General features: G+C 38.8%; 1 protein-coding gene across 1 annotated transcript in view; it reads right to left on the bottom strand.

Annotated features, from left to right (window-relative positions):
- Positions 1–21,956, bottom strand: part of dok6 (docking protein 6) — a 56,113-nt gene extending 34,157 nt beyond the window's left edge. The window contains exon 1 of the mRNA XM_086065522.1: positions 21,691–21,956. Within this exon, the coding sequence (XP_085921648.1) occupies positions 21,691–21,756 (66 nt within the window). The 5' untranslated portion in view covers positions 21,757–21,956. The remainder of the gene's footprint in view (positions 1–21,690) is intronic.
- Between the last annotated feature and the right edge of the window lie 1,847 nt (positions 21,957–23,803).

Consider the following 23,803-nt stretch of genomic DNA (forward strand, 5'->3'; position numbering starts at 1 on the left):
ACATTTGCACCTACATGAACTGACCAAAAACAATTTTTAATTTAGTTTTGACTACACAATTGATTTTTTTTTTTAAGAACAATACATTGAAATACTAAACCTACACCTGTTATTTCATATAAAATTGATTGGTTCAGATTGAACAACAAAATCAGGTTGAATCAATTGGAAAATCCAAATTGCTCAAGAGGTTCACAAACTTTTGAGCAGCACTTTACTTAAATAAAAATTTCCTAAAGTTAAACCAGTTTTAAAACTGTCAAGCTATTATCTCCTGAGCTACGAATGCTTGCGAACTTAGTGAATTTTAGGTGTTTGTCAGGGTTCGCAAAAGGTTGCAAAAGATGTCCGCAGTAAAAATGTGTCTGAACATGTGCAAAATTTCTCTGCAACAAGAAAAACGGTTTGCCACAAGTAAGAAAAACAGTCTTGTAACATCTTTTGCAACCATGTTCACAAAAGCCAAAGAAAATGCAATTTTTGTCTTCTCTGCATTTTCGAGACTATTCTTCATGAATTCTTAGGTCAGTTATCAAGGTCCAAGGTTGCATTGTATACCCGAAGCCTGTCGTGCTTCACTCCATGTGGGACTAGCCTCTGTTCAAGACCAATATGGTTACTCAGAGGATGAAAGGACCGCTCTTTTGCAACCATGATTTGACGCAACTCCACCAATCGTGTAGCTTAATTATCATTAGCTGACCACTTGTTTTTCATACAGTATAAAACAAGTCTGTGGAACCACCCTGTGCTGCTCTAGAAAATATTTAAATTTGTAACAGGACATTATAAAGCCTGGAGTGTTTTCCAGGGTACTTTGTGCAGTTGTTATTTGAGTTTAATCATAGGCCCTAAAAGCAGTAATCCTCATGCACTGGTGCAGTCCCCCCCCCCCCCCCCCCCTCTCTCATGGATTAATTCTAAAGAGGTACTTGCTCACTAATGTTTGGGCTGCTCCTCTGATAAACATAGCTAGGAAAGCAGCAGGCTTTGCGACAGTCATTGGCTCACAAACAAAAAAGATTTGTCCTCGCTGAAACTAACTTGACTCAGTATACAAATCAAAGATGACGCCGGCGAGTAAACACGCGTGTGTGCGAAGGAAGAGCGCTTTCGTGTCACAGAATAGTGTCCAATGGAATTTGTCATGTTGTTTTTGTCTCTCTTCCACAGAAAGAACACACACTGCCTTTTGCAGGAAGTGGGCTGCGGTTCAGTGATAGTGTGTGTCCCAGCATGAAATCATTGAGGAATGCAATTATCACTTCAGCCAACAGATACTGCTCTGAAATGAGAGGGAACCACTGGGATGGTAGGAGGGGAAGGTGTGTGCGAGTGGGCAATGAACTTTAAACACGCCTTTGTTAAACGTGCTACATCCTAATCTGACTAGGCGACCACTGCAACTGCCAGGGGTGAAAAGTTCGCCGTAATAAATAGGCTTCATTTTGCCACAGGAATTATTAATGGGTTATGGATCTTTGATGCGTTGATGTATTCATTGCAATGGGAAAAGTTGGTTTGTAGTTCAAATCGTCGGTCATTAGCAATGCAAAGCAAATTAATTAGTCCATTTCTTATTAAAGTCAAACGAGCTTCATTTTTACCAAGCAGTGCAGTTTGGCACAGTTCAACACTGAACATTTGCAGTGCAATCTGTTTCACTCTTTGAATTTTTACAAGCTGAGAAGGCTACTAAAATAACTCATCTGTGAGATGGCCATTATAACTGATTAATTTATTGTTAAGAAGTCGATGGTTTGTGTGGAATTTATTGTTCATTAATCACATTTTGAAGACATTGAGGCAAAAATAAAATGGAGAGCAGTACTTGGTAGCAACTAAGAACGTTGCTGTGGATTTAGTCTCTCATACAGTGATACCTTGACTAAAGAGTCAACTCAATTTACTTGTATATGAAATCAAATTTCCACACCCAAACCAACTGAAATGCAACGAGCCCGTTGCAGCAACCAAAAAAACACATATCAAATATCAAAACTTACTGGGGCTGCCAAGGAATTATTGTCTAATGTTTGTTATCTAACCAAGGACATGACAGCAATGGTCAATTGAGCTCAATGGAAAAATGGATTTCAGAATATTAACATTTAGCTCTTCGTGGACATCACACATCACAGCGCTAGTCAAAGAGCTGTCAAATGCTGTCAAAGCCAAGTAACAAGAGAATGGAGAATGCTTGGCCAATTAACCTATTGCGAGTCAATTGTCCAAACACTCGTAAAGGCCTTATAAATGGAGGTACTCAGCATAAAATGGCTTCCTCCTAAATGATTTATTTCATCGTACTTAAACATTATGAAATAGACAAAGTGCAATTTCTGCAGAAATTGTGTGGGAATGCTGGAAAGCTAAATGCAATTAGCTGAATGCTAAGATTTTAATAAATGTGCTTATGAAGTAAATTGAAAGATAAATTACAAAAATGTAGTCCATGCAGGTTTTGAACCCACATACTCCATGGTAGACGGTAATTGCTCTAACCACTAAGATAACGTGACTTGTTTAAATTTATGGCTAATGGCATATTTATTTTTGAAAAGTGTCATCTGATGCTGAAAAGCTAGCATGTATTTAAGTGAAATTATAATGCATTTCTTGATATGGTAGTCAGTTGGTATACATGTATATCACTTATATAATGGCCATGGATATATTTGTAATGTACAGTGGAAGGTGGGATTTGAACCTGCAACCTCCTGGTTACTTGACAATGCACTTTACCAACTGCACCACTGAGCAGTATTAGACAGGTAGTAATGATGATAAGTTGTATGTATGGGCGAGGGAAGTGGGACTGAAAAAATTTCAATGAATGACCCATTGAAAATGAATGGGAAAAAGTTGATATTTAACGTTAAATTGTGGCAATACTGTAAGAAATGTGAAATCAGACGATATATATCCCGGGAGGCGTGCATTTTTTAAGCAAGTTGGAATTTGAAACGGTGCTAATCGGAAGCATTATGTGGGAGTTGTTACACGGCAAAAAAAAAAAGTGTGGAGAATAAAAATCACAATAACATATGCGGGAATGCTAAAACTCTGCACATCAATCACAAATTGATTGTTATAAATTAATTCTTTGTGATAGTGAAGAGAGACAAGAGTGCAAAAAAACAGTAAATATACACATTAAAGTATTTTTAAAAAGGCCGTTTGACTCATTTATTCAAGGGGTTGAGGTTAGAGAAATGTGACTTAGAGACACACAGACGATGCACTACTATCTACAAATTAGTGTAAAGTATCAACTTGTAAATAAGCATATTATGACCTTTCCGCATCGCCCACGAACTTTTCCCAATGACCTTCTGTTTCCAATTGTTTACGACTCCCATGAGCCATTTTTTCTCCTTCGTGACCTTTGAATGATCCGCTCACAGCGTCACTGCCAACACTACTATTGTGTGCTCCATTTCCCCTGGCAAGCAAGACCTTGCTTAAAATTCCCTCCCTGAACAATCACCCTTGCAGAAATATGAAAAAGCCATTGCCTCAGCTGTTGCAACACTTGAGGTCATTTCTGCTCATTAGAATGATGCGATACGAACAAAACCAGAAGGCGGTTATGCATGCAACGCTCGGCAGTCAGCTGCAAAGTTTCAAGACAGCGCGCAGAGCTGGGCGCATACTGAACTCCAAGCAGAGAGAGATAAACTGTCACCTTACTATTAAAAGAACTCCCATGAGAATTGAAAGAGGGAGGAAGGGGAGGCTGGTGCAAACTAATCTCCAAACAGAAACAAACAAAGCTCCCACGTGGACAGGTGACATTCACTGGATGCCTCGTTCCCACGCAGACACAAACCCAAGGTCAAGGTTTTGTCGCCACATTAATAATACACGACCTAACAATTAGTGCCACATAAAAACAGACAGTGTGAGTAAATTTACACGATGCAACAAGAATATTTATCTGCGTGTAAAGCAGCTCAGCTTTTATATGTACACTATTTCCGAGCAGGACTATGATAATGTTTACTATGTTGAGCGGATCAAAGCCAGGGAGACAGAGGCAAACTGGGGCTATATTTGGCTATGCATGAATATGCTTGGCAAGCAGGTTGATGAAAGGTAACAGCAGGAGTGGATCTCAATATACAGTCCAAAGGTGATTTAAAAATAAGGGGAGGGGGTATTTTGATTCTTTTGATACACTGCATACAAAATGGAACACAGTCTGTTTGTAATTTATTAGAATGTGGACTCAAAGGATGACAGCGACTAATCTGAATTTGAAACAGTTTGATCAGTCTTGCAAATCCCTGCCTGAAATATCTTTTGACAGCAGAACTTCTAACGTCGAACGCCACTGGGGAAAATATGTCTTTAGGTTCCATAAAATTGGAGGGCAACCAAAGATAAACTGGTAAAAAAAAATGTAGACACTTGTCTGAGGCATCGATTAATAATAATTGTATTATTTGTACTATTCACAATTAGCATCAGTTTTACTTGAGTTTTGCACAAACAAATTGCATCCCATTCTTTAACTTCTTTAACATGTGTCATACAGAACCCCATGACAGAAAGTGACGCTGAACGCAAACAAGTCTGCAAATGCACATCAGGCACACATGCAAACATACAAGATTGCAATGCGTACACAGACACACAAACACGAACATGAGCTTGACTGCCGAGTAAATCCCGGGGGGCTGGTGTGTTGATTAATGAGTGGAGGATGGCCAGGAAAGGAGGATGAAGAGGAAGTGTTAATGGAACCATGATGGATTCCTCTCAGTCTGATCTTTTATAGGTGTGTCTCCAGTGTAGGGGCTCAATGTAGCAATACAGTATGGAAGAGAAGTGTAAAATCTCCGTTTTGCATGGGAGGTGAAATATATGTCGGAACTAAAACTCATTGTCGTAATCACTCAGCTTACATTATTTATCACTCATTAAATTGTGAGTGACTGTTATTGAGCCAAGAACTATTAAAAAGACGTACAGGAAGGAAATGCAATCAAAAAGAAATGCACTTTCGTTACTGGTGACATGCTCATCAAGTGTGTTCAAAGATGAAATGCTCCTTGGCTACTTTATGGGAAACCATTTGAAACGTTCATATTTAATCAGCATATGGAGGAGTCCCCCGAGGTTCCATTCTTGGCCCACTGTTATTTGATTTTGTACATTAAATTTTCCCTAACCTGCTTTCAAATGAACATTTTAGAACTTGCACAGACGATTAGATCTGTAAGCCTACATTCAGTAATAGAAACACCTGTCAAAAGGACACCATGAAAACTAACAGGCTGTACTCACACAGTGTGAAAACAAAACCAGCAACACAATGTTCTGCCTGGTCATAAACAACTGTTTCCCCCCCAAAAAATCTAAGGCCCACATTCTTCTTTTAGCATTTTTGGACAAAAGTCTCGAATGGAAGATCTGGCTCAAAGCTGCCAAGCAAGTCACTTGCGAGTAGGGCTGTTACTATCGATTATTTATAGATTATTCCATCGATTAAAATAAAATGTTATTTCGCATAAAAGTGCATTACAAAACTAATTTTCCCTAATTACTGTTTATTAACCAATTGTTGTAGTTCCTTTAGTATTTTTTTGTGACAAAAAACAACAAAACATCAGTTCAGCAATATCAATGGGAGGAATTAATGCTGTACTCACCGACCTTTTGGAAACTAATTCAGTTACTGGTTCGGTCATTGCTTTTCAAAGTAAAAGTAAATGTTTGCAAATGTCTTATTTAAAAGATAATCAGTCTTCTTTAATGAAGGATTACAGAAATCAGTGAACAATTACTGTTGAAATTCTGAAATTATAGGATTTGGCCAATTTTGAATTTAAAAAAATGGCTCCAAACCTTTACTCGATTATTAAAATAGTTGACGATTAAATTGACAATCAATTACTTGTCAATTAATCGGTTAATTTTGACAGCTCTATTTGCGATAATGTAATTTGGTTTTGTGCAGTTTCAAAACTTTAACTGCATACAACTGCAACCCATGGCCAAGAAACACGTAGATAGGATGGAAATGAAAGAAATAAGATTACTAAATCTCAAAACTCATCAATGTTTCATTACTATTAAACATTTTTGTCATATTGAACTGAAGTTTTAAAACATATTGAATATTTTTGTTGTTGTTGCTAAGCTTAAAAAGTTGTGAGGAGTCCCTATGGCATTTCTCCAATAGGATTATTGCACATAACACTTTACAGAGCAGCTCATTGAAAAACATTGCAGCAAAACTGTTATGGATGGTGACGAGTTGGTGAGTTGCATTTGTGGAGGGATTCAAACCCGTAAAATACAAAAAGCCTGATCGACGAGACAGCAAGAGCGTGCCATGCCATAGAAAATAAAAGCATGAAAGCTTGTCCAGTTATTTGAAGAACATGCTGGCAACCAAACAGTGTTTATTCAAATCAGCCAAAATTCTCAAGATGTAGACATCACTAATTGCACAAGCTTTTTGATCAACACCAGGATTCAAATTCTTAAGTGCGGACTGGACAGATTTATTCAAGAAAGCGAATCTATAATAGAGGAACATCAATCACTAAGAAAAACGACTTTTGGACTGCGTTTCCTCTATCCTGTTACGAATGTGATCCATCTGGGCCAATAGTTTGTCAAGTGTTTGTTTAATAGAAGAACCTGGAGACAAAAGACAAAATGACCACGCCACAGTTTATCACACTTGACGAGTCCATCGGGGTGGGCTTGGCTGAGGTGGCAGCGGGAGCCTCCCAACGCGAAGGCTGCGGGTTTAATCCTTGTCAATAATGCATTCTTCAGCAAGATACTGAACGCTCATTTACTGCTGATGTTGTGTCATCAGCATGTTAATGAGGAAACAGATAGAAAAGCAAAAAAAACAATTTTCCATTGCCATCAAAACAGAGCTGATATGAAATGCCACGCAACTGTTAGACAAAAATCCAATGGTATTAAAAAAAAAAAGAAGCAATTTTCTTCACTCCACTTCTACATGGCACTCAAATAAATAAAAATGGTGGCCCATAGATTAGAGATCAGAAGGAATTTCTAAAATGGACATATACAGATTTTATTGGACCACCTTAGTGACATTTGTCCTTGTTTAGAAAGCAAAGTCTCAATAGCTGCAAGTCTGCTGACTCTATCTTTTCTATGCTGCGCAGAGGAGTACAGTACCCGGTGTGAAAAAATCCCTTACGTGCACAAATCCGGACGGCCTGTCATTGTTAATGGTAAGTGCGCGGTAGTGGCAAGAGCCTATCTTAAACGGCTGTGCCATCTTGGACAATAGGCGCATTATTCTCTATTTCTTTACCCCTTTGTTTTTGGTGGGTGCCACTGCGCCAACAAAGGGGGAGCATACACACACCATGACAATATGCACTGTCCATGTCCAGGCCACAGTTCGTTGGGCACAAATACCCACTTGTTAGTCCCAAACAGCTGAGTGCAACAAAAGAGTGATAAAAGAGCTGATAGCTCCAAATACAGAGAACAGTGCAGACCGGGATAGTAATGGAGCAACGGCGGGGGTCAGGAAAGGACTTCAAGAATAATAACTCGACTAACGTGCATGTTTTTATCAGTCTGCAACGCTCTATTCATGCTGTAATCTCCTGAAGATAAACTCTGATATGAGTCATAATAAAAGATTTAATGTGGTCTTGTTTGCACTCGCATGCTAGTTTAATAGTTTTTCTACAGTCGAAGATAATTAAAGGGATTGTGTTCAATGTATGGTCTATTGCACGGTGGATGATAATATTGTGATGATTTAGTATAATGGACGATAAGAAGTGGTTCAAAGTCAAGACCAGATCAATTCTTCTTTTGCAGGCTGCACTGAAGAACACAAACCATTTTATGCATATTTATACAATAAATGGAGTTCCGCATTCTTTTTATTTTGATGTGTTGAAATAAAGATTTATGAGACGTGAATTTTATTGATTTAATTCCAATGACCGTGCTGACACAAGGCATGTTTAATTCTAATTGCGACAAATGGAAAGAACAATAAATCAATAAATCTGGTATTCAGGAAAGCAATATGCTTATATACTTAAATACCACAAATATGTAAGTATGCTAACTCTTAAAAGGTCACTCCATTTATTCAAAAGTGGCAGCGGTCTGCGTACGTCTATTATCCGTGAATCATCTTTTCGCGTCAGCAGTGTATATCACTGATTATTGAATTACTGATCATTGTTTACAGCCACAATTCCGACTGCTATGATTATATTTCCACATCTAACTCAGGGACAGGGTGCAATGTATTTTTAATGGGTTTTTGTTTTGACCAATGTGCTCTCATAAAGGCTGGGCTGCACAATAACCAGCAACTTTGTCCCTTTTACTTTTGCTGTTAATATTACATTTACAGTTTGTTATTTTCTCTTTTAGGAAGTTGTTTGTAGCTTTAATTTTACTTTGCTGTGATTCTTGGGTACAAACTAAAGAGTATAAAAGATCTCTCGCAATGTATCATCAGCTCATGGTGGTGATGCAACATGTTGGAGAGTGTGGTATTTCATTAGTAGAAAAAATGGGCAATATGGTCAGAATAGAAAGAAATATGCATTTCAGAGTGGCAAGGGATTTTTAAAAGTGTTACCCTTCTCTTATGTTGTGCCTTATGATGATGAGGTTTTATTTTCTCTTGTAGTTTTATTTTGTCTCGTCATTTTTATTTTATAGTTGCTATACTGTACATTTGCTATGTTCCTTTCTGTTGTTACTTTGTTTTTGTAAATAAAGACTGTTTCCTACCTCTTGTCTACGTTGCACCTCACGTGATATCTCCATTAACTCATTTACTGCCATTGACAGCTATAGACGTAAAAAATTCATTTGAACTATTTCTATTAGTTTAACATTTTTTTAAATTTTTTAAATTTTAACAAGTGTGAAAACCTAGATTTTTTTGGGGACATTTAGAACAGAAATGTTTTGATTAATCGTGAGTTAACTGGAAGTCATGCGATTAATTACGATTACAATTTTTAATCGCCTGATGCCCCTAATTTCTTAATCATCTTTTCTTAAAAAATAAAATATATATATATATATTTTTTTAATATATATTTTTTCTTTTAAAGAAAAGATTATTAAAAATTAGTGGCGTCCGGCGATTACAAATTTTAATCGTAATTAATCGCATTACTTCACTAGTTAACTCACGACTAATCACAAATGTTATCTGTTCCAATAAAATTTTAAAAAAATCTAGGTTTTCATACTCTTGTTAACAAAAGTAGGAAAAAATGTTAAACTAATAGAAATAGTTAAAATTTATTTTTGACGTCTATAGCCGTCAATGGCAGTGAATGAATTAATATGGGTGATAAGTTAGTGAATTTTCTTGAATTTGTGTTTCTTGGTATAGTGAGTAATTTTGTAATGGGAGTGGGAGTAAGTGATGCATCGTGATGCAGATAATTCAATAATGTCATGCTGGCGGAGTAAAAAAAAAAAGTGTAGGATGGAAGGATATCTATTGCCTGCTGGAATCTTAATGTGGTGTGACTGAGCTATAGAGCTTGGGCCATATTATACTGTCCATAATAATATTTTTCGTACACAGTACAACAATGGAAACACTTTTGACAGAATTGCGAATGCATACAAAGCCATGAAAAAATATTTGGCACATTCATGATTAATGATTAATTCGCATATTTGGCACATTGAAACATTTCAAATCATCACACAAATTTTAATATTCCACAAAGACAACCCAAATATAAAATGCAGTTTTATAATGAAGATTGTATTGAATAAAGGGAGGAAAATACAAACCTAACCGATTCCATGTAAAAAAGTAATTGCCTCCTAAACATAAAAGTTGTTGTGCCACCAGCAATGACTGAAATCAATTTGTTTGCCATATTGGTAATGACTCTTTTGAATTGCTGTGGAGGAATTTTGGCCTACTCATGCAAAATTGTTTGAACACATTCATTTATAATGGAGGGTTTTTGAGATATTTTTTATTTATTTGCTGATATGTTTTGGATCATTGTCCTGCTGCAAGCACTTGAGCTTGAAGGCACAAACTGATGGCCCGACATTCGCTTGAAGGATTTTCTGGTATACGAGGTGGTTAATTGTTCAATTAATCACAGCAAGTCATCCAAGTCCTGAAGTAGCACTCGTAGTAATTAAATTCTTCCCCCTTGATAAATACAATTTTCATTTAGAAAGCACATTCTGTATTAACTTTAGTTGTGTTCTTGAGATTTTAAATCTGGCGTATGGTAATCATCTGAAATGTTTAACAGTGATAAAGATGCCACCCGCCCAAAAAATCACAAATGTATGTTGATATACAGTATTTGTTTGTTTTGTGAGTTGCTCAGTGATTTCCATCCCTACTTAAAAAAATATATATAATAATAACCCTAACCTAACCCTTGGCTGCCTATAGAGATCCTGACAACACATGACTATTTCTCTGATGCGGCAGGAAAGTATTGATGCAGCGTTAATGGGCTACAATGCCTTAACTCTTTGACCGGCAAAAGCGTTTAATAACGTTTAGTAAAATCCAAATGAGTGCCGCCAAAGACGTTAAAAGACGTTCACTGTGTTTTTTGGGGGGGAAACGGGTGGAGGAAAGCCTTGGCAAGCTGTGCTGAAAGTATCAAGCAGATCGGGTTAGTATAATGACTATTTTTGGGCACTAGATGGCAGCGATGACTCTCTTTGGACAAGATCGGGTAGGAGTCAGTAGAAGACGTGAGGCGGAGTTGGAGTGTTGAGGGGAGAATGGCTGAGGAAGCGAAAATGGCGACCGGTTGCAAGCAGCTCACGCTTGAGCATTTTTTTCAAAGACGAAAAGCATCGACCAATGCTAAAGAGCACATTGATGATGATGATGGTGACTCCGAGGTTGATGCCGAAGTTGGAAGCGTTGACGCGGCGGCTTCGATCACGTCGTAAAGCCTCACTGGCTAGCGATACTAACAGCGGAAAACGAGCACTTCTGCACAGGCGGACGTTCAATCGGACGATGAAGAGTACCCCGAGTCCAATGCATATTCATCGGAGGAGTGGGTACAGTCTGATTACGGAGAAGACACTGGTTCTGGACTACGATGCCACCATGAATGGAGTGGATAAGATGGATCAGAACATCTCTTACCACCCGGTGTAGGAACCGAAGGACATGAGGAAGCCAGACTTAACACCAGGTCACCGTATCATGATCCTAAGAGTAGACTTGATGACAACATGGCCAAACACACACTGCAGTATATACCTGCTACTCCCCGGAAAAAAAGGCCGGCAAGAAAGTGCACGCGAAGGGGCAATCGCAGTGAAACTAATCTGTGGAGCAAATCCTGCTCCACAGATTGTGCTTGTGTAAAACTCCCCTTGCACGCAGGGGAGTTTTACACAATATACCTCACAAAAAGAAAAACTGTGTAGTTGAAACATCCACACAATTGTAAATAGTACCACAGTTGCACACATTTGTAAATAGTTTGCCAAATTGTTTTGTCAAATTGTTACACTGTTGAATGTAAATAAACGTATTTTGCTATCAAAAAACACTTTTTCATTGTTGGTGGTAGTGTTTTACAGAAGTAAAGCACTGTTTAGGTGTTTGTGGCATCATTCATGGAAAAAAAAGGTGTCAAATTCACTAGAGTGCATGAAATAATATCGTTTCACAAAAAGCTTGATTTCTCCGTATTTTGGTCCAAAACAGAGCATTTGGGTGAAACTAACCTATTTTCTATTGTTGATTACTGAAGAATGGAATCAGGTAGAAACAAACTTTTTTTTTTATGAAAGATGAGAGTTCAATCTTTCATTTGGTAGTATCTGTGTTTCCATAGTCCAAACACAAAATTTTCTGTGGATCTTGAAAGATCAGTCAAAATGCTTAAATCAGCTGGCGCCCACATATCCTCTTTTCTGAAAATGCTTGGCAGTCAAAGAGTTAAAGGGCTAATACTAGCGTTTATCCGTCAACTTTCTGCCCAAGAGCATTGACAGTGATTTTGATGAAAAGGACATGATATACATGCGCGAGGTGGACATGTTGGATTGCCAATGAAGTGTCAGGAGGGCTTTTTTCAACTTGGCCAAGCTGCTACGTGGAATTACCTCCTCTCTTACACCGGTGAGTGTTTTCAAATCTGATCATACAAAGGCTTTACAAGTTTGTACAATTCAGATTTATTTCCCCTTTATGTGTGGTCAAAATGCCATCGAAGTTGGCAGTTTGACGCAAGTGTTGCAGTGTTATTTATGCACGTTAGCAACTAAGCAGCTGTTAAATCGTCCTCGGCCGCCGTCATTTATACCGTAAAAAGTCTTATTTATGGTGTTGGTCAGTTATTAAATTCAACTCTGTAATATCTGTTAAACCGTAGCAGCACAAATGAACGAAACAGATTATTTCCCCCACGTTTTGCATGTGGTAACAGTTAGCATCTGCTGATTCAGCCATGTACAAAGTGCAACATTGGCTACGCATTGGTTCTTTTTTTGGTAGCCTGTAGCATGCTTCATCCTTTTTTTGCCTCTTCTCGTTGTGGCAGCTGGTCCACAACAGCTGTCAATCATTAGTTGGGTTTCCATCCACCCAATTTGTATTCAAATTTTCAAGAAATGTGAAAATAAAACAATGGAAACGCTAGAAATTCGAAAAGGACCCAAAATTCGCCACATTTTTATTTTTATTTTGAAGCGTATCCAAAAAAAGAAACTGCGAATTTTATCAATGGAAACAGGTTTTGCAAATAACCGCTGGCAAAACCGGATATACGTCGCATCGGATATTACATCACACGTATGTTTGTAGTCCCAAAGCAATGTCGGACTATAAAGTAAGGTATGTTTGGAGGGACGACGAAACAACTTTTTTTGGAATAAATTAAAGAAGCGAATATTAATGATATTTTAGATGGAAAAAAACAAAGAAACGCTACGGTTTATCAAGAATTACAAAACAAAACGACGTCATCGCACAGCGCAGTCGCTTCCTGGTCTTCTTCTTTTAAATTACTGATGGATTCGCAAAAGAAGAACAGATGGAAACGGGCATAAGTCGCATGTCCGTTTTGCGCATTTTCAGTAAATTTGCTTAAAAATTTTGAGGCAATTGGATGGAAACCTGTCTATAGTTAGAGTGTGGCGTTTGCCGTTTACTCAGTGGCAGATGAGTTTTCTCAACGGCCATTTTGGGACGTGTGACGTCAACGTCAGGATCTCTATGGGTGCAGCATACTTTGACCCATATTTCCCAAACATTTTGGAATTGGAATTGAATTTGGAATCATTCAGAACCGTGATTTAATTCAGTGGAAAAGAGAGAGGTCTTGTTGAAACTTTGGATAAAATTGTAGGGAAATATTCAACAGATGACCTTTCCAATCTTGCCCAATGAAGCTAAACCCAGCAAACAGGTACCTGGACTGAAAGTCAAACGACTCAAAGGTCATCAGCGCTTCTGCGCCGCTGATAGCATCACTTGTTTTGTACTGAGAGTTCTGCTGTGTCACTGCCAGATTAAATGTTTTTCCTCCGCGTGGGGTCCCATTTACTTGTTTTTGTATCTCATGGCCAAGATATCTAGCAAAGGAAAAGTGCACGGTACAAAGCCGGGCGATTAAGATTAATTGAGAATCTATACACTGTCCTCTAGCAGTCGGTTGTTTTCTTGTTTGCTGGATGCATGTGTGTGCCAATTCTTCACTGTTGAGCCGTGCCAAATTGCCTCTGTGTGTGTGTATGTGTGTGGCTGTGCAGTGTATCAGGGGGAATAGCCCGTTGGGGTTATGGAAGGTGCAGTGTGGGGTGATGAATAGGATGCTTTTGTGCTGTCTGTAAAGCGGTGAAGGACAGAAAGGTGAGGAGGGAGATAAAGGGGAAGAAAAGAGGAGGACAGATAAAATAGCAGAGATGAGAGGCTGTGAAAAGTGGGGTGTATGGCGGGTGAGACACTCGGGGGGGGGGGGGGGGGTGGTGGCGGCTTGGGTGAGAGAACGGGATGAGAGGTGAGGAAAAGGCAGCATATGTGCGACTGACGGTGCATTCGAGAACACTGCGCCATACTCTCCTCTGCCCACAAAGAGACAAAGAAATTGGCTAATGTCGCCAATCCACTCCAGTCAAGTTGGTGAAAAGAAATGGCGGGGAAGAAGGAGGGAAAGTGTTGTTTGATCATTTGATCGCTCTGCAGAACACCGCGCTGACCTCGTGACCTCGACCTTCACACATGAAGACGTTTGGAAATGAGCCAATCAATGACGGATGCTGATGAGCTCCGCCAAAACTGTTGGCGTGGCAACTTCCTTTTTTTTCCTTTCAATTTGTATTGTTCTCGGCATGAAACTCTCAATTTTACTTAAGCAAAGTCAGGGAACTCAAGTTAACTACCGAAGCTGCACACGTTGACTTCTTCCTTTTGCTACGCTGCTCCACTCTTCATGTAAGTTTCTGGGGCCCGACAGATATGGATTTTTTCAAGCCGTTGCCAATTTTTGCTAGAAAAAAAAATACAGATTACCAATTAACTCTTTGACTGCCATAAACGTTATAAAACGTTTAGCATAAACCTAGGGAAGGGCGCCGAGGACGTTAAAAGACGTCCCCTATGTTTTTTTTTTTTTTTTTTCAAAAACGGGTGCAGGAAAGCCTTGGGCAGCTGTGCTGAAAGTATCAGGCAGATATGATTAGTCAAAGACTCGTTTTGGCCCCTAGAGGGCAGCGATGACTCTCTTTGCACAAGGTTGGATGGGCCGCCCACCGTGGGCGTCAGTAGAAGACGTGAGGCGGAGCTAGAGTGTTGAGGAGACAATGGCTGGTTCAAGCCATTGTGGCTTGACCAAGCAACCGGTTGCAAGCAACTCACGCTTGAGCATTTTTTTCAAAGACGGAAAGCATCAATCAATACTAAAAAGCGCATTGATGTCGACGATGATGATGACTCCGAGTTTGACGCCAAAGTTGGAAGCCTTGACGCGACTCCTATGACACGTAGTAAGCCTCACCGGCTAAGCGCGGCTAGCGCGGCTAGCGCTGCTAAGGCCGGAAAACGCGCACAATAGCCGGCCAGGTACTTCTACACAATCGGACATTCGATCGGGCGATGGAGAGTTGGCATCGACCAATGCAGATTGATGATGATGATGATGATGAATCCGAGCTTGACGCCAAAGTTGGAAGCCTTGAAGCAACTGCTATGATTACGTAGTAAGCCTCACCGGCTAAGCGCGGCTAAGCGCGGCTAGCGCGGCTAGCGCGGCTAAGGCCGGAAAACGCGCACAATAGCCGGCCGGGTACTTCTACACAATCGGACATTCGATCGGGCGATGGAGAGTTGGCATCGACCAATGCAGATTGATGATGATGATGATGATGAATCCGAGCTTGACGCCAAAGTTGGAAGCCTTGAAGCAACTGCTATGATTACGTAGTAAGCCTCACCGGCTAAGCGCGGCTACCGCTGCTAACGCCGGAGCTGCACAAGCGGACATTCGATCGGACAATGAAGAGTACCCCGAGTCCAATGCATATTCATCGGAGGAGCGGGTACAGTCTGATCACGGAGAAGACACTGTTTCTGGACTACGATGCCACCATGAATGGAGTGGATAAAATGGATCAGAACATCTCCTACCACCCGGTATAGCAACTGAAGGACACGGGGAAGCGAGACGTAACGAAACCGTAGCATGATCCTGATATTAGACTTGATGACACACTGCAGTATATACTTGCTATTCCCCGGAAAAAAACGGCCTGCAAGAAAGTGGCGCACGCGAAGAGGCAATCTGTTGTGCAAATGCTGTTGCGTCTCCTTGCACGCAGGAGAGTGTTACAAAAAGAAAAACTGTCGTTGAAACATCCACATATTTGTAAATAGCACCACAGTTGCACACATTTGTAAATAGTTTGCCAAATTGTTGTCAAATTGTTACACTGTTGAATGTAAATAAACGTATTTTGCTATCAAAAAACACTTTTTCATTCTTGGTGGTAGTGTTTTATAGAAGTAAAGCACTATTTAGGTGTTTGTGGCATCATTCATGGACAAAAAGAAGTGTCAAATTCACTAGAATGCATGAAATAATATCGTTTCACTAAAAGCTTGATTTCTCCGTATTTTGGTCCAAAACAGGCGAAATTGGGTCAAACTAACCATTTTCTATTGTTGATTACTAAAGAACGGAATAAGGTAGAAACAAACTCTTTTTTTCTGATGAAGGATGAAAGTCCAATCTTTCATTTGGTAGTACGTGTGTTTCCATAGTCCAAACAGAACATTTTCTGTGGACCTTGAAAGATCAGTCAAAATGCTTAAATCGGCTGGCACTGACGGCATCCCTTTTCTGAAAACGTCTGGCAGTCAAAGAGTTAATAGGTCAATTAAATAAAAAAAATATGCATAAAGTAACATTTCATGCATTTAACTGGAGGTCAATTATACACATGTTTTCACTATACATACTGGCCTGGTCCCTATTTCGTGCAAACAACTGGGGGTCAACTGTTAATATATTGTTAAAAAAATAATTTTCCTTTTCAGTTCGCAGAATGCATTGCGTGGCCAAATGCATGTAATTAATGAATGTATTTGGTCATCCTTCTCATATGTGTGTTTGTGTTACTAGTAGATGAATGTGTGTCATATTTAGCATATTTATGTTTGATTTAATTTGCATGATGTTTTTGTTACTTTTTATTTTATTTTATTTTTTGTCAAACAAATCCTGACTTTAGGTTGTGTGTAAAATAGTGACATCCAGGTCGACTCCTTGTACAACTTGCATTGCTCACCAAAGAATTGCTTTTAAGCTATTAAGATTTGCTTGGTTTTGAATAACTTATCAACAAATTTCATTACATACAGTATTCAGTACGTATTTAAGGATACAAGATTATGGTATACATTTTTGTGTAATACAGTAAATAATGAGACAATTTTTACAACTGCAGTAAATGGTTAGAGTTCATATAAGTAAAAATAATCTTTAAATATCGGCCATTTGGCAGATTATTTTGGACGATGTTTGAAGGGCCATAATCGGGCCCTAACTTTTAAAACACCTACATTTTAAAATTAAAATAACTATAAACATAATCAAAACTGCTACTATATACTACTGAAGTATGCCTACATTTAATTTTAGATATTTTAAGAATTTAACTTAAGAAATCATGTAGGGCTGTGCAATTAATCTAAATTAAATTACAATTTCAATTATTACATTCCACAATTACACAATCAGCATAATTGTAACAAAAAAGATTAATACTAATTGTTGAGTTGTTTGAGTTGTTTAAATGTATACATTTGCACCTTTTTTAAATAATAAAATTTTAAAATAACTAATTTAATTTAAAAATAATCAACATAATTATAGTGTTACAAATAATTGTATTTGTCTTAATATTTTTTTACATTTAAACATTCTCTTGTTTTGTACCAAAATAATACTTGATTGTCCTAATCGTGATTTCTATTGTTACCAAAATAATCGTGATTAATATTTTTTTCATAATAGAGCAGCCTTAGCATCATGTGTGTCAAACAAATTTTTATTGTGTAGTTATGGTTCCCCTCAGTGGGTCATTATGACTTTGAACACGTATAAATGGTCCATCATATTAACATGCATACACATCAAAACAGTAAAAATAAAATAAAATAAAATAAATAAAAAAGAGAGAATAAAAATAAAGAGGGATTGTATGGGGAAAAAAAGGGGAAAAAAAGCTTGCAATACCTAGAATTGTTATTCAAAATGTTTTGGTATTTTAGCATGAAACGTGAAACATTGATACAAATAATTTACCTTCATGGGCCACATCAAATGATGTGGCGGGCCGGATCTGGCCCCCGGGCCTTGAGTTTGACACCTGTGCCTTACATGGTGGTTTTACCTTCTATCAAAGTTATTTTTCTGTTACGATACTTGTACTTCAAGTATCATTTCAAGTATAATTTCGTCCATCTAGCTGGGCTTGGCACCAGGCTCACCAAGAAGATCAGAACAAGCAGTATAGAAAATGGATGGATGGTATTGGAGATCATTCAATTATGCAGGTGTACCTAAACCACAATTTAGCAGAACAGAAATTAAACTGACACTGAAACAGAAATATGAAATATTATTTTAGTAAATATACAATTTCCCGTCTATCCAAATGCTCAAGTTGAGATTCTGTGAAAAACACGTCATAATCAGCCTTAAAAATGCGCAGCATGAAACTCGTCTCTCCTTTTTAACTCCTCTGAGGCTGGAAATCTCATTTGCATTACAAATTATGGGAGGAAAGCCTTAACAAGCTACTAGTGCCGCAGAGCGTTAATCACTGCTTGTGGGCGAAGGTACCAGATCAAGCAAGCTGCAGCGCTTTACGCAACAAAACAGGTGTCCAGATGCAAAGAGTGAATCAATAAATGCATAAATGCAGGAAAATCTTACCCAATCACAATCATCAGTATATCAAGAGGATTCGCAAGATGGCGGAAAAGTTGCAGAAAGTTGATTTAATTAAAATAAGTGTAGCAATCTCAGCAGCAGCAGTGGGCCTGATTAAGAATTAAGTGCATTTTTATGCGCATGCTAATTAAACATTTAGCATGATTAATTAAGCCATCATGGCAACAGTGATGGAGAAGTCGGCATGCCTGACACATTTTCATTTGACTTTGGTAGAACTTTGGTCTACAAATAGCTGACATAAATGTAATACAACTTCGAAATGCAATATGCTAATGATCAATTAAAGCGCTGATGTATTTTTATTCTTCTTAATGACACCTCGTGAGTGTTTTCTGGTAAAAGAATAAATAAATAAAAGTTTAACGCATTTTGAAGGGCACCGCATTACATTAGAGAGCAAGGTGGGAGGATTAGAAGGTCAACTGCCTTGAAATGTGATATTTAGGAGACCTTTAAAAAGAAAACACACAGGACCTTTCTGGGACGCAAACGTAATTCTCATTTTCTCCAAACCTGGCTGGGAATGGTCGCAATTATTTGAAGAAAAATGAAAAACTTTTGCTAAATTTTTTCGTTATCAGTTGTGCTGATTTGAATGGAAAAATGTATCAATCTAATTCATTTCAACCATTTTTGTAATGTATAACTAATCAGTAATATAAATTAGGGATGTTCGAGACCCTTTTTTTTTTCAGACCAATACCAGTACAAGTACTCAAAATCTTGAGTAAACACCGACACCGATACCAAGTATTGATACAACTAGTATTTTTGATCCAATTTTTTAAAAAAATGACAGATTTAAAAAATATATATATAATTTCAAGACCTATATATCCCAACGTGGCATTTTTCCTTAGAATTCAATAAAATGATGAGAATTTTTGATTACATTTATTTCTAATTTCCACTTCCTGCTTGTAAAACGGCCAAAAGATTAAGGCGGCTGATAGGGCTGGGTTTAAAAAATGGATTAAAGGATTTTCTCAAAAAGTAGGAGCCAAACGTCTGTTTGTCACGTTTGAAAAACTGCGCATGCGGAAGACCCTCCTACCAGCTCTGCTGCTCGTCCGGGGAAAACGCCTCTCAAATTTCGCTAACGTGCGACCTCATCTTCATCATCATCAGTCTTTTTAATCTCTGCAGCCGGCCTCGCTTCAAAGAAGGCTTGTGGCTCTCAGCTATTTTCAAAGAAGGCGGCGAACTCAGTGGAGCTACAACAATGATGGCTGAACCCGAAGCTCAGCGGCTACTTGCTACAAACACTCCGAAGTGCGCATGCGAATTTAATGTTTGTGGAGTTTGTTTGTTTTTCACATCATGTCCATGATATTTAAGAAGAAATGATGTTCCATAAATATATGTATATTAATTGATATTGGACTGAATTGAATCATATCAAATGGGGAAACAATCCAAATTAAATCTAATTGAACTCTTGTGAACCAAAATCTAATTGATTCAGGAAATTTGTATCGCTACCCAGCCCAAGCTGATTTTGATTAGCAATACCAGTTAGGGGTGGGCAGTACTCAATCCCTAATATAAATATATGTCATTATCATTAATGACTGTCAATAAATTCCTAGTTTGTTCATCAATTCCGCTCTCTGCTTTGACTATGTTCAATAGAACCTCAGGCCTCACTGAATTCTACCTGATTCCAATTGCTGGATGCCTTGTCACAGAGTGAAATTGACATTTTGCAGGATCTCCGTGTAAAACAGACTTGCATAGCACCTCATAAGCGTTGCGCGCTTAACATGCCAGAGGCCCTCTGAGGCCATCTCTGAAGGGCTTCATCTCCATGATGATACGCCAGCCGGCCAAGAGTAGGAAGCGGGGTGGCATGCGAAGCGGGAAAAACACCTCCACTCTACCACGCCGCCAGCGTCCTCGCTTGCTCCCTAGAAATGCATTCAGCTCATCGCCCATGCAAAAAAAAATCAATCCCCTAAAACTTTATACGCACCGATTTGCATGTTAACAGCCAACGCCGTCTGCTCCTAAACAGCTCTGCGCTCACTCCATGCAGAGAAGGTTAAAAACAATGACTATCACAGTGGCATCAAAGGGAGCAGAAGAAGAAGGAGGAATGAAGCTGTGTGATGACGCAATTCACAGCCTCCATCATCACACCTCAACAGAGGGAAGGTGTGCCTCTATTATCATTAATGAGCAAAACCAGATGGCTCCATTGCCAACAATATGGCCATTATAATTGAATAACTCTGGGGCCTGTCGTTCGTTTTGATTTAAGTAGTCAAGCCATTTGGTCTCCGTCATACCAATTCCAGGTGATACGTTGCTAATACACAATGAGGATGTACACCCCAGGTTGATAATTACAACCTTAGACCTCATTAATGAGACCTGTAGCCCGTGGTGCAAAATGGAACATGAGCAGACTTGAAATGTTATACTTATTAGCAAACATGGGAGGTCGTGTGTGTGGGGGGAAATCCACCCGCTGGTCACAATACAGTAGCTACAGTTTTGATTGACATCGTCAAACAGGTATTAATTATACAACACATTTATCATTGCAATTGTCCCGAGATATGGAATTACACTGCATGCCATTAAAATGTCTCATTTAAACTTCTCGGAATTGAAAAGTCGAGGTTATGTTCCTAACAAACACAATAATATACATACTTATTTATGATGTCAATTAGAACTCATTTATAATCTTTATAAAGGCATACATGTATCTAATTTTGTGGCTTTTTAATGTATAGCTGGCTCGGGTAACAGTAGGATTTTATCCATCTCACCATTTACTTCTAAAAACGAAATACTTAATACTAAAAACATTGAACTCAACATGCTCATAATTTTGTTGTTGGTGGCCTCATATTTTTTTAATGCAGTAACTGAAATGGCCCCTGACAGGAAAAACGTTCCCCACCGCTGATGTATAGTTTATAAGGTATTCTAAAATGTCCTCCAAGGTAATTGCACGTGCAGCCAAACACATGGAGTCAGTCAACTTCCTGAATGATACAAAACAGCACTTTCTACTGTCTACATTCTACTGTCAATCATCCTAACTACCCCGACATGAGAGACATTTGCTCTAATCTCCTCGAAGACCTCACAGCAGGAAGTGGAGCAATTAAAGCCCAATTTCCAATCCAGATGCCCCTGATGCTAAAGCACATCTTCCTCCTCCTCCTCCTCCTCCTCCTCCAGGCTAGTCAGCAAGTGCAACAGTACTCACCCCCAGTTTCTTACTCCGTATCCTCACGTATCCCTGTTTCACTATGTCGTTGAAGTTGGAAGCCATGGTCGAAGGGGGAGCTCCCCAACGCTAGCGAGTGAAAAAAAAAAATCAACCCTGTTTTCTGCCGTGTTCGCTTCGTGACGCCAAACGTCTCACTCGAGGTTCTGTGCGCGAGACATCCGGAAGGAGGAGAAGCGAGCGGCGGGCAACCTGCTCTCGTGTCAGCGCTCAGGCTGCCCGGCTTCAGCGGAGCTGTCCATCCGGGGAGAAGAGGGAGGCGGGAGGGAGGCGGGAGATACCATTCATCAGCTGATTCATTGGAGCAGGGGCACCCGCGCGAATCTTGGACCGCACCATTTTGTGACACAAAAGGGGGTCAGGGATGGGCCGTGAATAACGGTGCTAAAGTTGAATTATGCTAATATTAATGCTTATATTGTTATAACACATATTGTAATGTATTCCATACATATACATACACATTAGGGCAACAGAGGGCAGCCATCTTACGTTGCCACTATCAACTTGCATAATTTTTTTCCGCACATATCACACATCAGTGCGTTTGGATCTCTGTATGGAATCATGAGAGCCTCTCTAAGAGCGAACTTCAAACTGTTCGATCATTCACAGTATATTATCTCAATATCGTGACCCCCAGAAGTTGGGTTTATATTTCACAGTGATTTTTTTCATGATTGTCTTTACTTTTAATTGATTGTTGATTGTTCTGACAACATGATGCAGATGAATCGTAGAAAGGCAACCAGAGATATACCTTATAAGAGACCTTTTTTGTGTTGACTTTTTATTCATTTATGCACAAAAAACAAATGCGTCAACCAGAAAGAAAGAATGAACACAATAAAATGCTGTAAAACCCCACTGATAAATGTATTCAAGTTAGGCGGGCATAACAAGTGGCAACGCAAGATGGCCGCCAGCCGTTTATCATCATGCAAAATAGAGTCACATGTTAGCTTTAGCATAACACACCAACTCCAAGCAAGAGTTGCAAACAACTAATCAAACTCACATTTACACTTAAAAGCAGTTTACAGTCCATCAAATTCAAACATTAAATTGAGGCATACACATTGAAAATGTTTCATAATCAGTAAGTCCAATGCAAGAGCTGCTATCTGATTATGTATTTTATCTACAGCAGAATCAAAATTCACAGCATTAAACCGGGTCAAATATTGGTTAGCTTATTAGGGTAGATGAAAGTAGCACATTATAAAACAAAAACTGTTAGCTACCTGAGTTATTAGCTTGTATTGCCAATATTAAATCAAATGTTTTGCTCATTATGCTAAATTTCTGCATAAACAATGCAAACAGTCAAAAGTTTGGACATGCTTTCTTAGTCAATAGCATAGGCAAGTGTCTATAAATGTATGTCTGCAGCCAGGTACTGACAGTATGTCTGGGTGAAGATGATGGAGAAAAAAAGAAAAGCACACACTGTGAAAGATAGTGCTACATTTTTAGACAACTTCTAATGTAACTTTTAAAGTCTTCAGTCAAATCCTTAACGCCTATGATTAAAGGGAATATGCAAATGTACAACAGAGCTTAGAGTTGCTGCTAATTTGTACCATGCTTTGTACCTTGCCTTTCCGTTATTGCTTGTATGAGTATGAATATCATTTCCATATTTTTTTGCCAGACAGGCTGCTAATAGGGAAATGCAATTTTAGACTGCCTCTATGTGTGTGATGTGAGCACTATTTTTTCATTATTAGGTTGCCTTGAACTGATGTTGTTTGATTTGCCCAATAATAAAAGCAGATAGTCCAGTGCCCTATTAAATGATCACATAAATTGTACAAGAACCAAGACTGCACATCGCTCGGCGCGAGGCTTCTACAGGCACAATGCTGCGGACAAGCAATCAAAAAGCACTTAAAATAAATGCACAGAAGACAAATTTGATGTCAGCCAAAGCAATGGGTAGAGCGAGCGGCTGGGTTTGTTGAATTATGGTTGGGGAATTTTCTTGGCATTAGACAGCAGATGGCTGAGCTACTCTGTATTGATATGACAGGCTGCCATTACTTATATAGATTAAAAGGAAAAGAAGATAAATGGCTCATAGAATGGAGTA

Source organism: Leptonotus elevatus, chromosome 21 (genome assembly GCF_054856555.1).
Source record: "Leptonotus elevatus isolate MCC_2025b chromosome 21, RoL_Lele_1.0, whole genome shotgun sequence".
In the NCBI taxonomy this organism is placed as follows: Eukaryota; Metazoa; Chordata; class Actinopteri; order Syngnathiformes; family Syngnathidae; genus Leptonotus; species Leptonotus elevatus.